General features: G+C 34.7%; 1 protein-coding gene across 2 annotated transcripts; it reads right to left on the bottom strand.

The window, feature by feature from the left end:
• Nucleotides 1-18: 18 nt before the first annotated feature.
• LOC121388451 (mitochondrial ribosome-associated GTPase 2-like) lies at nt 19-17,063 on the bottom strand. Of its 2 annotated transcripts, none has more exons than XM_041519774.1 (7): nt 16,810-17,063; nt 14,088-14,227; nt 11,182-11,332; nt 8,192-8,307; nt 4,793-5,014; nt 4,204-4,342; nt 19-1,382 (listed from the first exon to the last, which is right to left on the bottom strand). In XM_041519774.1, the coding sequence occupies exons 2-7, from the start codon at nt 14,211-14,213 to the stop codon at nt 1,006-1,008; spliced, it is 1,131 nt and encodes a 376-aa protein (XP_041375708.1). In that variant the 5' UTR covers nt 14,214-14,227; nt 16,810-17,063; the 3' UTR covers nt 19-1,005. The 2 variants fall into 2 exon arrangements, with proteins under 2 accessions (XP_041375708.1, XP_041375709.1); XM_041519775.1 differs by lacking the exon at nt 16,810-17,063 and adding an exon at nt 16,298-16,785.
• Between the last annotated feature and the right edge of the window lie 950 nt (nt 17,064-18,013).

Genomic DNA, 18,013 nt, shown 5'->3' with positions numbered 1-18,013 from the left:
ATAAATATTTTCTGCAAATTCTAAATTAATAGCTAGTTTTGCTTAACAACACCACTAGAGAACACTGATTAATTAATCATTGGCTAATGGATGTCAAACATTTTGTAATTCTTCCTTTTAGTCATCAAAAGAAACCCACTACATTGTTTTCTAATGCAGCAAGGGATCTTTCATATGCACCATCCCAGAGACATGATAGCACATACCACAGCCTTTGATATACCAGTCGTGACGCAGTACCACTTTGTTATTCATTCTCATCAATGTACTTTTTACAAGTACTGACACCTGTATGTGTCATCTGTATTTAAACAGCACACGAGTGATCAAAATTTAAGTATAAGTGCTGCTTTTGCTAAAAAAACCCCACAAAAAAACAACAACATATGCTGTAGTGACAAAGTACTATTCTGGACTTTCTTCCCATGCAACTTCCTGGTAACTCTATCGTCTTTACTTCACTTATTTGAAGGCCACCAAACTAAAGTTATGCCCCCCCCCCCCCCCCACCACACACACACACACACAAATCCAGGGCTCGCTGTAGGCAGCCAATTAGCCTAATCTATCCATCATCTCAAACATAACAATCAGGGCCATAGCTAGGATTTTTTGATAGGGGGAGGGCAACTGAGTAGTTAATAGTTTAAATCTCCTTGAACGGTTAAGAGAATTTTCTTTTAAGTTTCTATTATGCTTTCCAGATTTTTGTCTGGTCCCCACCCCCCCCCCAGCTTCGGCCCTGATAATAATATCAAGTGTTCAGTTAGTGATCTCGCAGCCGGTAACGAGAAACAGTGTCATCCTGAATACAGCATTATGACGTTTGCTTATTTTAATCATCACGGTTATTAATATTAACGGCATGTGTTCAACGTGTATGAAAGCAAAGATCTGTAGATTGTTATTCTAACTTTGTAAAGTCTGAACCAAAGTAATAAAAACAACCCTACACTGTGTGTCGAGTTCAACACAGCTATTAAAAAGTCCTAGATGCACATTTGATCACCAACCAGTTCCTTTCTTTTCGGCATATTTGTCGTACATCTGACGTAGATGGATCAACAAGGGATCAAGTCCAATCATTTTTTCAGCTGAAATTGGAAACACTGGCAAATCGACATGTTTTTGCAGTAAAGAGAGATTACTTTTGGCCACTGGCAAGTCTATCTTGTTTCCAATAATGGCGTGAGGTCGCTGTGACAGCCCTGCTTTGTAACACTCCAACTCGAACCTGAGATCTTCAAACTGGGTCCACGGTTTGTCTAGAGACAGGTCGATTACATACAGTAAACACGCACATCTCTCAATGTGACGCAGAAAGGAAATGCCGAGGCCACGGTTCTTGTGAGCACCACTAATTAATCCAGGAATATCGGCCACTAAAATATAAAAAAATAAAATGTTTGAAAGAGGGAGACAGCTAAAGTTTGTTTTGTTGAACGACACCACTAGAGCACATTGATTTATTAATCATCGCTATTGGATATCAAACATTTGGTCATTTTAAAATAGTCTTAGAGACGGAACCAGCTACATTTTTCCATTAGTAGCAAGGGATCTTTTATATGCACCATCCCACAGCCCTGGCTGGAACAGGGAGAGAGATGTAATGTTATGTTTAATTACACAACAGAATAACCTGTGGCTATTACTTATTTTTGGTTACTGAAAATCTACATGTACATGTAATAATATTTTTCGAAAGAATTTTTAAAGGGACATTCCTGAGTTTGCTGCATTGTAAGATGTTTCCGACTAATTAAATATTTCTACAATTAAACTTACATATTAAATATATTTTCTTGTTTAGAATATCAGTATCTGTATATTCAATGTGTTTCTGGTTGTCTTAATATTTGTAAGAAGCTCAAACTGGATTTTGTCTTCAAATAATTTCGTACGTACGACAAAATATGTTTTAGGAAATAAAATGAAAATTAACCTAGTACAAATATTAGAACGATCAGAAACACGTTTAATATACAGCGACTAATATTCTAAACAAGAAAATATATTTAATATGTAAGTTTAATCGTAGAAACATTTTATTAGTCGACAATATCTTTAAAAATTGCAGCAAACTCAGGAATGTCCCTTTAAATATAACAAAAAAGCACATCATATGCTAGTTCAGCTCTCCAGCAAAAACAAGTCTAGCTAACCTTTGATGTACTTCCAACATTATTTTTAAGATATTTGTTCATTCCAATAATGTTTAGAATAAAAAATTGACTAAGTAGAAATCGTCACACAGTTATATAATCTATCTTTCTAATGACTGAACTACTTGCTAATTATTCATTTGGAAGGGGAGGTCCCAAAGTTTATCGTGGAATATAATCTAGCTTTCTAATGGCTGAACTACTCGCTAATTATTCACTGGGAAGGGGAGGTCCCAGAGTTTATTGTGGAATATAATCTATCTTTCTAATGACTGAACTACTTGCTAATTATTAATTGGGAAGAGAGGATCCCAGAGTAGCACTCTGGTAACTGAGCTACTTGCTAAATCAACAACAAACAATGAGAGCACCATCATTTTGGCTTTGTATACAATAAATATAAATATAGAAGTAATTTTTTTTTTATATATGATATATTTGATAAAAAACTATTTTTTCTTAAACTTATCTTTTTGAACTTGAACTTAATATTTTGTCTAAAATTATGCAAAATAAAAACATACTGACATGTATAAACAGTATTGGCTGCACCATATGGAACTCAGAACTATTTTGACAGGGGTGAAGGTAAGTAGATCATTTTGTTTAGTTTTTTGTTAATGTGATGAAGCATAGTAATGATATAACTGGTTTTATATTTGAATGACATCAGTATTTTAATGATGTCAGTTTGCAACTCCCTGCAGTAACAATAAATTGAGCGCATGACACTTCCGTCTGCTGGAAAATGTTCAATGTAAAAGTGCTATTGAAATTTATTTGTTTGAAGAGTACAGATGGATCTCAAATGTTTTTTTATGAAAATATTGTAATGTAAACATTTACCATCTATGAAATATGGATATGAACTGAAATTACAGTTATGTTATATTTATTGTGTACGAAGCCAAAATGATGATAGGGAAGTGTGTTGTCAACTAGTTACTTGAAATGTTGGTTTCTGTTAGGTTTTCAACAAAGGACACTTCTTTTTTTTGAGGAGGATGCTAAAATCCAGAATTCTGGAAACATCCAGAGGATTATCACCCGTGGTAAATGCTGAATGTCGGGCTACATGCCACATGCACACTAATTATCTATAGTTTGGTTCTACAACACGATACAGGTAAAAACACAAAGGAAAGATAACAAGAATTCTGCACAATTGTCTCACCTACCAAAAACTGATTTGATGAATACCAAAATAATTTATGATGTAACATTCATGATTAATCTAGTGCTTAAAAAAAATAAAATACAAAATAAATTCAAATATATTTTGTAACCATGCATTCACAGATGCAATTATTAACCAATTGATCAAGAATTTACAGTTTGTGAGAAATGGACCTAAAAACAAACATGTAACATTGGAACTAAATGGAAAAGAAATGACACTGTCGCTGTTGGAAAAGTAGAATACTTACCATATATCGTCGTCTATAAGTCAAATGTTTTTCATCAAAATAATATTTTATAACTTGGGGTGTCATAAAGGAGTCAGAAAATGACACACACAAAAGTAGACTTTTGGGGAATGTATTGCAAATTTTTACTGTTGAATTATCCCAGTGTTTATACTCAAATGAGTTAATTTGTCAATTTAATTTTTATAACTTTAGTTTTTTGGGCATTAGATCGGTTTTGTTATAAAATGTGACACGAAAAGACGAACTAATCTCACACGCTAAGACAACTATGCTATGCTATGTGTAAGTAAATTTGTTTGGAAATGGAATACCGCAACGTAGAAACAAAGTATATATGAGCCATTTAAGACTCTCATTTGCTGAAAGTAAAAAATACTTTAATAGCTATTGGTAATTTTTTATGGGTCGACTTATAAACAGGTTAATTAAAAAAATATGTTTTCAGTGCTTGCAATTAGGTACTCGACTTATAGGCAGGGTCAAGTTACAGGCAAAGATATACAGTCTACCTTGTTTAGGCAAAATAAAAACTGTTAATATAATATTAAAATTTAAAATGAAAAAACCAACTACACATATGCAGAGTAGAAAACATGTCCGTTACTGACCGGCAATCTGTTCGAAGTCGTCGTACATGACCATTCCGACATGAGGATTGAGCGTTGTGAATGGGTAGGCTGCCACTTTCGGTCTTGCCCTGGAGATAGCTCGCAGCAGTGTGGACTTCCCGGCGTTAGGGAAACCAATCTGAAATAAAGATGTTATGCCACTCAACCCCACACTTTACATGTAGTTTCACAAATCAAAAATAGTTTCAGCTATTGTGGGTTTTGCTATTTCAATTTTGACAAATCCAATGTGTTTCTGGTCATAGTGATGTTTGTAATAAACTCAATATTAAAAGTAAAGTTTGTTTTGTTTTAACGAAACAGCTATAGAGTACATTGATTTATGAATCATCGGCTATTGGATGTCAAATATTTGGTAATTCTGACACAGTCTTAGAAAGAAAACCTGCTATATTTTTCCATTAGTAGTAAGGGATGTTTTATATGCACAATCCCACAGACAGGATAGTACATACCACAGCCTTTGATATACCAGTCATGGTGCACTGGCTGGAATATCAAAATTACCGAATGTTTGACATCCAATAGCTCTAGGGGTGTCGTTAAACAAAAACAAACGTTAACCTACCAAGCCCGCATGGGCCATGGTTCTCAGTTCCACTAACAGGATTCGATCCTGGCCCTCTGCACCCGTCTCCGCGTACGATGGAGCGCGGTTCTCGTTGCTGAGAAAGAAATGGTTCCCCTTTCCACCAGCTCCACCTCGAGCAGCAACAAAATAATCCCCGACTTCTTCCAGGCTCGTCAAAGTGTCGCCTGTCTCGTCCCGGACAACCGTGCCAACCGGAACCTAACACATTAAAAACACAGCAGTGCAGAGTTACGTCCAAATAATTAAAATCAGGCTGCGAATTTGGCAGGACTCTGCATTTCCGTGAACCACAGATTTTCGGATAGAAGCATAAAAATTATGAGAATTAGAGATGGAATTCTAAAACATCATTTTATGATTCCAGTGGGATTGTAAAAAAACATACCAGGCCATAGGATTTCCAATTACATGGGAAACACTTTCTCGGTTCCGTGCAATTGTGATCGTGGGAACCCATCGAAAGCTGTTTTTAGGTTACGTTGAATAGTCCTACTCAATATAATAATCATGGGAAATGACATTTCGGTTCCGTGATTTTATCGACACGCTACCAGAAACGATCGTTTCCGTTAAATCCAAAAGTCTGAAATAACTAATAATTACAAACGTTCTGTCGTTATATGATTTACTTGATTCAGGTTAGCTGTCATCACTATTAAAATGAATGTTATTCTGTGACAAAATGCAGAAAATGACATAAACAGGTGGATAAAAACTGACATTTACTGATATAATAAAAGTAATGTCTGTTTAAAACCACAAGTTTAAAATCCCAACGTTTCGCCAACTAAATGTTGACATCATCAGGAGAAAACTAAACATAAAACCAGGAGTTCAGCCTTTAAAACCAGTAGGATAAAAACAGTTCAAGTGAAACACCAGAGTTAAAAGACTGATCACATCTCAAGATAAGCTGACTGGGAGGACTGACAAAATAAAGATAATAAAACAGTTCAGATAAAAGAATCATAACATCACCAGGTAAGCTGCCTGGAAAGGCTAACAACCAGGGCCCCGTTCCACGAAGCCATCTTAGCCCTAAGATTACCGTAAGCACATAACTACCCTATGCACTTAAGTTGATCTTAGGGTTAAAGGGACACACCCTAGTTACTATAAGTTGTAGAAGCATCTCTCGGGGTATATGGCTTTTTATGTACCCTCTGTGTGTTCTTTTACCCCGAGCCGAAGGCGAGGGGGTAAAAGAGCACACAGAGGGTACATAAAAAGCCATATACCCCGAGAGATGCTTCTACAACAAATTTATCTTGCCGACATGTTAAACCATATAGCCAAATAATCAAAATAACGCCAGAAAATAATTGTTAACAATTTATTAACGGAGCCGTACCACGCGGACGCGAACGAAACCACTTGCCAGTGACGAAAAATAGTTCCGTCGATAAATGAGTTTTTAACTTCAAATGTTTGTAATACGAAATTGTCTGAAACAGATATTAATAACAAAAATAAAAAACACTTTTTTTTTATTAGAAATGTATGTAAAATTAATTATGTATACTTGGTTGATTATCAATGTTATTTATAATCTAATTATTGCTTTAGCATTAACTGGGGCGGCTGGAAACTGTTGGAAATTACAGACGGGGTATAAGAGAATTTGGCTCCGCCCACAGGGGGATAAGGGATTTGTCCAACGGCAAACAACCAATGGGATTAAAGAATTTTACATGAAGGCGAGATAAAGTTATTTGTTAACCATTACGGCGTTATTTTTCGCTATTAAACCCCATTTTTCACAAATAAAATTGCACTTTACTTACATTTTATTATTTAGAATACACATTTCCATTCACCTGAAGTGCTTTTTGGTAATCCTGATGTTTGTAAAACCACGAAATGCATTTTTTGAATTTTTTCACAAGACGTGCTATCGAGAAAAAACTGTTAAGCAAGCGAGGTCCAATCTATTTTTAGAGGGAATCTTCCTGTGTAAACGTCACAGATGTTGGTATACCACGTGACCGTTATCATGTTGGTTCGGTTTGTTTTCTCGTGCACGGTACGTGCAATCAACATCCGATTTGTTGTTGTTCATTTGTGAGATTTTTCTTCACAGTTCGTGAACATTTTCAGTAACAATAAAGTTCAGACTCTGTGAAATTTGTCTTGACGTAGGCATTGTTGTGCTTCGAGCGACATCTACCGGTGACATCAGAATACTAACTTTCAAAATTATTTCAAGCAATTGGGACATGGGATTCCCATGGTATTTATCGATATAAAACCTGCTTTTTCACTCCATTTGATAAAAACGTGATCTAAGTGTGTTACAGGTTTGTAGATTAACCAAATTATAATTTATTTTCGCTGGATGGAACTAGGGTGTGCGGCTTTAAGATCGCTTCGTGGAACGGGGCCCTGAAAGTTAATTACTGCTTGGGACATACTCACTGAGCCCTGCAGGCCACATTGTGTTTAAGCGGTGTATCCAGAGTGATTCTGCAATGTTCAGTTTGGATTTATCAAAGTTAACAATCTTTTGTACTACAGTGCAGTTGTAACTGTGTCCTGCTAAGTTAAAATGAGTTTAATTACTGACATACAACTGTATGTACCATAACTCGCCTAACATCTAAAACAACTGAATATATGGATTTATCCAGCAATCATTGTATACATTGGCAAGAAATGATGACTAGATAAATCTCTATATTTTTGGTCAGTGACCGCCTAATATCTTAAATGACTGAATATATGGATTTATTCAGCAATCATTGTATACATTGGCAAGATATGATGACTACATAAATCTCTATATTTTCGGTCACTGACCAAAAATATAGGTCACGTGACATAAGCCCAACTTGACTCGAGTGTTTCAGACTAGATTTTCAATAAACATACCCTTTAAATCATTTGTTTAAGTACAGTAAATACAAATAAATTTTAGTTTTGCGATAACAATACAAACCTTGTGTATCTATTTATGAATTAGAGTTTAGAAATGCTTTTTTAATGTGACAGAATGTAACTCGCTTCTTACAAATAATGACGTCATGTATCTTGTATGACGTCATACAGCAAAAGCCTTGCTAGGTTGACAATACTCGATTTGCGTACACAAAATTGGAATAAATAATGATTTTCCAAATATTCCTGTAGGACTGCAGGATAAAAGAAATAACCGTTACGGTCTTAAGATATCGGCTTTATCCTGCTCAGGTCGAATGGCGAAGGCAGCTCAGCATAGCCTCGTTGCATTCACCATTCTAACCTTCGCAGGATAAAGCCGATATCTTAAAACAGTAACCAGTTATTCCCTATTTGTCATCACCAGTGACAAGCCAGAAAGAGATGATCACACTTTGTTTCTAGCAGAAAACTTGCCGCAAGAAGAAAAATAAAACTCACACCAATATTAGTATGCTGTGCACTTTTTCCATAGCAGTTTTTACTTTGACCAGGCACACCATTTTCTCCTGTTATCACAATATCCAAGTGAGAAAGAGATTTGTAGTTGGTGGATGCTAAAAAAAGAAAACACACACAAAAACATATTATAAAAAATGCTTAAAAAATTAAATATAGTGATAAGAATTTTTTTAATAATTGCCGATTCATTTACGACAGTGATGTAAATTTATGTTAATGAGCAACACATACATTGTATGTACATATTTTTGTTGATGATAGAAAGAAAGAAAGAAATGTTTTATTTAACGACGCACTCAACACATTTTATTTAGTTATATGGCGTCAGACATATGGTTAAGAACCACACAGATTTTTGAGAGGAAACCCGCTGTCGCTACTACATGAGTTACTCTTTCCGATTAGCAGCAAGGGATCTTTTATTTGTGCTTCCCACAGGCAGGATAGCACAAACCATGGCCTTTGTTGAACCAGTTATGGATCACTGGTCGGTGCAAGTGGTTTACACCTTCCCATTGAGCCTTGCAGAGCACTCACTCAGGGTTTGGAGTCGGTATCTGATTAAAAATCCCATGCCTCGACTAGGATCTGAACCCAGTACCTACCAGCCTGTAGACCGGTGGCCTAACCATGACGCCACCGAGGCCGGTCCCTTGTTGATGATAGATTAGACCTCTAACATATGGGGTCATTCCAATAATGTGCAAATTTGCTTTCAAGTAAGGAGATGATTCCTTTTATTTAAAAATTCTGTATAAAAAAGTCCCTTAGATACTACAAATTCTTGTGTATATACTTATAGAGCAGCTTGGGATCGATCCCTGTCGGTAGGCCCATTGGGTTATTTCTCGTTCCATCCAATGCACCACGACTGGTATATCAAAGGCCGTAATATGTGCTATCCTGTCTGTGGGATGGTGCATATAAAAGATCATTTGCTACTAATAGAAAAATGTAGCGGGTTTCCTCCGATGTCTACGAGTCACAATTACCAAATGTCTGACATCCAATAGCGGATGATTAATAAATCAGTATGTTCTAGTGGTGTAGTTAAACAAAAACAAAGTTATACAGGACTAGCTCTGGGTAAGCAGAAAAGTTTGCCAAATTATCTATTAAAAATTTTATTGAAACCAAGTTATTTTGTAACAAATTATCAATTAATATATGAAATTATTTCGCCACATGAAAATAAAATGTGTCAGCTGTTTTTAAAATTTGCAATTAGCGAAAGTGGCAAGTGCCAGAGCTAGCCCTGTTATAGGGCTCACATTGGAAGAAATTTTGTTTTAGCTAATTAACTTGAAAATTATTCAAAAGATGCTAATTTAAAGAAACTTTTATTATCCAAAGACTAAATTTTGTAGCCATTTTGTATGAAAATTAGCAATTGGCTAAGTTAACAATGGATAGGGTGAGTTCTGATGGGCCTATTTCAAAAGTGTTCAACACCAGGCCCAAAAATCGAACACACATTAATATTCTAAAAACGAAAATGTAATTAATATCCTGTTTTATTCATAAAAAGCCTCGTGAGCAGCGGGCATGTTTAAATGTATGTAAAGTCACAGGCATCGAAATAAGTCGAGAACGGTCGTTCAGGTTACCGGGCGGTTACCACATGTAAGAAAGGTCGAGAACGGTGTTTTGTTCTCGGCAAAAATTCCAACGTAACGGTAGTTTCGTTTCCGAACGTAAACTAGGCAATGCGTTATGGGCTTCCGCATTTCATTTTCTCGTCAGGAATTGCATCGATGTTTGCACGCACTTGTGCAATGCAAGCAATTATAGTCACCCCATGTTTAAGCGGCGTCAACTAGATGAATTTACTTCCGCGTTTCATTTTCTCGTACGAAATTGCACCGATGTTCGTGCACCCTCGTGCAATTGCAAGCAATTTTGGCCATCCGCATTTGAGCAGTGCCCACTAGATAAATTTACTTCCGGATTTCGTTTCTCGTAACAATGTTCGCGCGCACCGATAGTTTCAGAACGTCTGCATTTTAGCATTAAAATTAGTAGTTGTAACAGGAATTCAATTCTAACTTTCATATAGTTGTGGTAACCTATAGGCTACCATGCTATTTTTGTGGTAACCTGTAAATGGGTTACCAGACACAATGCTTATTTCTATGCCTGAAGTCAGGAATGCCCCTTTAAGAGTCATGACTGTAATTTCTTAATGAAGTATAATGACGAAGAAAGCACTTTAAAATATATATATCGGTGTGGTATAACATGTTCATTAAAATTATACTGATGAAAAGTATGAAATTTTATTTCCATCCAAAACAAAAAATATAATTTCCATCTGACACCAAAACTAAAGTGCCTATAGAAGACAAAGGGTTAATCAAAGAATTAAGTTTGTTAATCTAGATTTCAAACATATTTCTTGGTTATGAAAAAACATTAGTTAATCAAAGTTCCCTCATATACTTTTGATAGAATGTTGAATTGATTCTGTTAAGTTGGCATCTTGATTTGTATCAATGTCTGACACCAAAACTATCTAAACTTCTAAATGGGTTAATTGAGGAATTTTTTATGCATGATGTTAATGCAGCTTCTCATGCCTTCTACAAAACCATATTAATTTACTTCTTAATGCGGATTACTTAAAAGAAATACAAGGCCAAAGATACAAATTCCATCCAACACCAAAACTAGTATTTTGAAATATTTATTTTTTGTATGTTCGTGCTTATATCCAATAAAGGTTCAAGCACGCTTTCCTGGGCATACACTTCAACTATCTGAGCTGTCTGTACAGGACAGTGGCTTAGTTGTTAGTGGTTAGTGAGAAAAAAAAAGAGGGTGTATAGTGGTCTTACACCTACCCACCGAGTCGTTAAACTCACTCTGGGTGGGAGCCGGTACCGGGCTGTGACCCAGTACCTACCAGCCTTATGTCCGATGGCTTAACCATGACACCACCAAGGCCGGTAGTATCTGGTTGAGCAGGTTACCTTTAAATATAATGTGTCCTCCGTTTCCTCCATTTCCGCCATCTGGTCCAGCCCACTCATTGCCTGGCAGGCTAGAGAAAGACACAAATCCATTGCCCCCATGTCCACCTTTGACGTGCACTTTCTTGAAGTCAACAAATATTTTGCTGGGCTGTAACAAACAACAAACAATAATTCCATTGGTAAAAAAAAAAAAAAAAGAAAAAAAAAAAGGTAAACAAGAATTTTGCAGAATTAAAATGTTTAGCAAAGCATGAACTCATTTATGCTTACTCATAATTGCAACCACAGATGTTCATCTCAATGCAAGTTTTTAAAATCTGTTTCGGAGGGAAAATTCATAGATCGATGTAACTGTAAATGAAGTTTCATTGATCTTGGATAATATTATACAGCTTGTGAAATAATGGAGCAAAATGTAAAACCTACATACTCAGCACTAGCTCTGGTACTTACCAAACTCGCCAACTGCAAATTTTAAAAACAATTGGCGAATTTTATTTTAATTTGGCAAAATAATTACATATAATAACTGACATTTTATTAAAAAAATAACTGGTTTTCTGCAATTTACAAAACCTAAAAATAATTTGGTAAAATGTTTTGCTTACCCAGAGCTAGCTAGCTCTGCATACTAAAGTATGTTTTTGTCTTTTAATTATAATTTAATATATTTATAGTTGAGATGAACATTATTATACATATCTATAAACCAAGTTTCACTGGTGTTGGACTTACATGTATAGTTTGTGAGAAATTGAGTTACAGATAAAAGTTGAAAAAAGGTAATACACGTACCTATATTTTGCCTTTTTACTTCACCAAGGGGAAAAAACATTAATTGTTAAAAATATTTTTAACATCCATTTAGACAAATACTGTTATGTAGAACTAAAACCCAAGTCTCAGTAATCTACTTGTACTTCATAAGAAAGTCAGAATTAAGAAGCGTAATAACAAGCTATACATAAAAGATGATTGTCAACATGGTCAGCAACAGAGCTGGACGGTATTGAAATTTCAGGTTCGGTATCGGTATGTTTGGGGTGATTTACCTCAGTATCGGTACAGTATTCGGTATTGACACAATACCAATAAAGATACCGATATCGAGAGGTATTTTCGGTATACTCGGCTTTAAATGAATGCCCGAGTTAAGTCTCACCAGCTAATTTTATCTAAATAAAATTAAAGTCCATACACAAGCTCTCATCTGATTTATACCCTACCCATTTTGCGTTTGTGAGATATATTGTTAGTGCTTTACTAAATGGCAATAAACATTTTGAATACTGAAATTTTGTTATTTTATGATTTGTTTGATACAGTAAAACGGTACTGACATGATACCGATACCGAAGGGTATATGGTATATGGTATACCGCCCAGCTCTAGTTAGCAAGATAAACACTTAGATCTTGCCTTCCAACTTCACTGCAGTGTGACAAAAGTGAATGAGACGATATTTTACAAATTACTGAATATTTGTTATACATGTACATATTATATACACGCCCTGTATTTGTCTGTGAAAATGTGCATTAATTTAGAGAATACCAAACTCACTACTCGGCAATACCATTTATCTCATGAGTGAATTGATGTTGGCGAGGGAAGGACAACATCAATTCACAAGTGCAAGATAAACGGTATTGCCGAGTAGTGAGTTGGCTGTTCTATTTATTACCCATTTTCAATATTAATAATTTTATGGAAGATTTTCAAATAATACTGTTGTTGAAAATAAGTTTGCAAGTTGAGAACAAGAGGCAGTGTTGTGTCATAGCTGTGATGTACGTATCACTGATGACATAAGTTAGTTGTTGACATCATGTCCACCATGGAGGGGCAGGATTTAGCTCAGTCGGTTGAGGTGCTTGCGTCACAGGATCGAACCACCTCAGTGAATCTGTTCAACTGATTGGGTTTTTTCTTGCTGCAACCAGTGCACCACAACTGGTCAAAGGCTGTGGTATATGCTTTCCTGTCTGTGGGAAAGTGCATATAAAAAATCCCTTGCTGCATTAACAAAATGTTGCGGGTTTCCTCTATTGACTATGAGTCAGAATTACCAAATATTTGACATCCAATAGCCGATGATTAATATATCAATGTGCTCTAGTGGTGTTGTTAAACAAAACAAACTTTACTTTCCACAATGGAAACTATTCTTACACACAATTAACCACCTATAGAAAAGCACTGTTTATGACGTCAAAATATATCTTGGGGAAGAAACAGGTTTTTTTCTTTCCCTAGGGAAAGATCACTTTTCTTTCTCCACTTCTCTCTGCCCATATGGGTAATAAATAAAAGATCCCTTGCTGCTATATGGAAGAAGAAGGCTATGTGGTGGAAGATGTACTTTGTAATACAGAAGATGTACTTTATAATACAAACACCTAGTTACCAATTAAATAATGTGCCGAGTTATCAGTTAGAAATAATATTCCTTTCTGTCTCTACCATCGGACACAAACATTCTTTTGTCATTACCATCACCATTAAAACATTCCTTTCTTTCACTACCACCATCATCAAAAAAAAAAAAATCTTGAACTACCAACACCATCAGAAAGAAACAATCCTTTGTGTCACTACCATCATCATCAGAACCATTCCTTTCAGTCACTACCATCATCATCAGAACCATTCCTTTCAGTCACTACCATCATCAGAAACATTCCTTTCAGTCACTACCATCATCAGAAACATTCCTTTAAGTCACTACCATCATCATAAGAAACATTTATTCCTATTACTACCATCGATATCAGAAATAAACAATAATTTGTGTCACCACCATCATTATTAGCAACATTCCTTTCTGTCACTACCATCACAACATTATGATCAACTATCCTTGCACTTCATGAAAGTGAGACAAACAACAAATAGATTTTTACCTCTTTTGACTTTGCTTTTGCCTTGTGTGGCTTGATCGGCTTGGCAGACAGACACCTGTAGTGACACCTGCACCTACAAGTCACCTGCAGCAGCTGCTGTACTACACGATATGGCTGAGATACCATTGACAAACTGTGATCTGAAACAACATGATCAAAGTCACTAAGCCTAGTTCCACAGTAAAAAAACTTTTCTGGGTCCGTGCTTATAAAACTTTTAGAGTCCAGACTCAATCTCTAAAGACGTCACACGCATACAGTTTGTATGGCGTTGTCATGACATTAGTGTCTCTCTATTACTGTCTTGAGTCTAGACTCTAAAAGTCTTATAAGCACTAGGCCTGTTTATAAAGAAAACAAAGGAACTTTTTATATTCATGATGCAAAGAAATGATACAATTCATGATGCAATGACACTGCATATATACAAAGTGTGATGTGTTATATCCCATCTGAACAAATCATGAAAGATAATTACTGATTTTTACTACAGGTAGGTCCAGGTACCAGTACTTTGAATTAGTTTTATTTCATCTCACCTAGTCTTTGTTATCGGTAAACAAAAATGTTACTTTAAATTCTAAATGATAATACATCATCCAAACTTTCCAGTGAAATAAAACCAAAACCAAACAATAAATAAACAAAATAGAAAACAACAAATAAATAAAATTAAAAAATTATAAATAAAATTAAACAATTAAAAACATTATAAAAATAAATAAAAATTAAATAGTAAATAGTAAAAAAAAAAGTGTTTAAAAATCTATTAAGAAATGAAATTATTTGGTTGTATATTTTTATGGGCATGCAGTTCAAAGTGAAATCCTTACACTTAAAAAAATACATATATATAATACCAGGAATAGGGGTAACTTCGGACTTTGGTAACTTCAGTCCCGAGTAATATCGGACCCAGGTAATCTCGGACCCCATCGGCTTAGTTAAGAGGAATTCCGATGGCATTTTTCTACTGGTCTCGACGGCGCAGTGCCTAAGCAAACGTCGGTCTTACAAGGATGACAATTACAGGGTTCGCATCCCGGTACCGGCTCCAGCCCAGAGTGAGTTCTTAAGGGTACAACAAGTAGATGTAAGGCCACTACTCCCTCCTTTTTTTCTCATTAACACTCTCAATAACATATATATCTACTAACAATGAACCACTGAGGTGTGTGCCATAACAAGTGTGCTTGAACCTTAATTAAATATAAGCACAAAAATAGTTGAAATGAAATACGTTTTTTTCATTTTATGGCATATGCAGTTCAAACGTTCATTTCAATACGCATATTTCTCCAAAAGTATGGGACATATACCCAGTTGTACATATATTTTATTTCTGGTAAATAAAACAAGGAGTTTCAATTTCATATATATCTTTATTTTCTAAATATTTAAAAATATTTTGTTAAGACAGTTTTTACCAGTTGTGTTTAAAATCCAGTTTAATAGTACATATTCTAGATATATGCGAGGGACAATTATCATCATACTCTACGCGTCGTGAATATAAAATATATACTAACCAACTATATATACATGTATGTATATATATATATATATATATATATATATATATATATATATATATAATATATATATATTCCAAACGTAAAAGTAAAATCCTGAATAAATAAATGTTGCGTTTTTTTAAATTTATATGCTCACACCAATAAACTAAAACAATTTGTGATAACATCAAATATTATATAAACGATTAGGCAATATTTTTATTAATCAGTAATCTAGGCATTCAGTTTCTAAAAGTAAACTGAAAGTTCACAGTTGTCAGAGAATTGTAGACCACATGTCTCATTCTACTTGATGAACGTCCAGATTACAGTTCACATACACTCAATGCATTATTCACCAATGGCTAAATTCGGATTGTTTGATAGGTATTAAAATGCTTATATGCTGAGGATTCAAACATGCTTAATGTGGGCATAGCATCTGATTACAATCAGGAACATCTACAAATCAAACCATAGTAAGAAGGGGTATGAGCAGAATAAATGTTTAAAAGTTAATAAACAAAATATACACAACAACATGTACAATAAATATATAATAATTTTTAATTAAATAACAAACTCATCTTGAAATAATAATATCAGGTTGTTTAACAACAAACTGTCGTTTGCGTATAACCCAGATATAAGTTGCTTTCATTAATACAGAGGCCGAGATTACCGGTCCGAAATTACCTGGGGCCGAGATTACTCGGGTCCGAAGTTACCAGGCCGAAGTTACCAAAGTCCGAAGTTACCACATTCCAATACCAGACCTGTCAACCCTCCCGGATTCCGCGGGAGACTCCCGGTATTTGATCAAGTCTACCGGGAAATCGTTATTTTCCAAGCATAAAAAAAATTCAAGCTACCGTCGCTGTGCACTGATATTCAGTGTAGCCATATATAAAACTATCCAATTTAGTCCTAATAACTCGTAAAATGTCTTCCCACTGATTACATAATGCAAAGTTCTATGGCTGGAAGTGCCAGAGTAGACCGCGAACGCATGCATCAATACTGAATACACACGATGTCAAAATCACATGTCAAAGCAAGACAACAGAAAGACCAATTAGCTGTATAAACAAAAATTGTATCAATTAGATTTGTAGGTTCGTGCAGTAAAATATTAGTAACAAGAGTACACTTCAAGGGATTATTTTCCTTCGATTAATAAATCTTGTGTTTAACATAATGTTACTCACGGAAATAGGTAAAATTCCGGTATATTTCACACGATGTCAGTAATGAGCTTTTACGTATGATTAGTGGAAATACAATGTTTAAATTGCATGGTTATGGTGATTTTTAATAAGTACCACACCACTGTACCTTATTGTAGTAAAAACTGAATATTAATTTATAAGATTTAGGCCTATATAAATTTGTCTGGAGTCTACTTTTCACAAAAAACAAATAACGATGATGCAACCTGTAACAGTGTAATACCGTAAATGTACTAATTAATGTTTAAATTTGTTAGTGTTAAGATTTTTGGATTGGAGTTATTTTTAAAAATATGTATTAAATTATAATATTTAAAAATATTTTTTTTTTTTTTAATATATATATATATAATTTGTTTTAAATAAAAATAAATTTTTTTTTTTTTTTTTAATGCCAATAACTAAGGTTGACAAGTATACATGACATTATGTAGTGTTCATATAACTTATTGTAGTACTTTTTTAAAAATTGTGTTAAATCATGTGCAGTTAAAAAATCTCCTGTTTTTTCACAAAATCTCCTTCTTTTTCAACACACGCCTCCTGCTTTCTCTTGACTAAAGGTTGACAGGTCTGTATAATACTTTTTACAGAAAACTGTCAAATTTGACCCATTTAAATATATTATGCAAAATTAAAATACTAAAAACAAGTTAAAGTAAATGACCAATAGAATACTAATGTTTTTTTTGTTTTGTTTTTTGTCCTTAAAAAAAATCACAGGTCATCGACTGGTCAATAAGTGAACATTGTGACCCCTGCCATCACAGATGGTCTGTCGTCACCAACAACATAGCGTTTAATTTTGCAATAAGAAAATGAGATATCAGCTGAGTTATTTCCCATTATTTTATGCTATGCTTGTTTACAATAACACAACTATTCGATCTATAACGTGATGTATTTGTAAAACGTGAGCTTCTGCACATGCTGTAAAAAAAACTACAAGTACCAAGTCATCCATAAACTGAAAGTTCAAAGCCAAAGGTCAAACATAGTTTGGTAAAAATAAGCGTCATATAATCTTAGTAACCCAACATATGATTTAAAGAACACTACCAATTATGTTAATATTAAAAATAACTCGTTTATTTACAGCAAAAAATAACTTATAAGATAAATGTTTATTTTTGACTAATCGGCTGTTAGCACGTGATTGAGTCCTTGGGTGAATCAGGTGATA

The sequence above is a fragment of the Gigantopelta aegis genome, chromosome 14 (assembly GCF_016097555.1).
Source record: "Gigantopelta aegis isolate Gae_Host chromosome 14, Gae_host_genome, whole genome shotgun sequence".
NCBI lineage: Eukaryota > Metazoa > Mollusca > Gastropoda > Neomphalida > Peltospiridae > Gigantopelta > Gigantopelta aegis.
The sequence above is the reverse complement of the archived record's forward strand: the minus strand, read 5'-3'. Positions and strand labels throughout refer to the sequence as shown.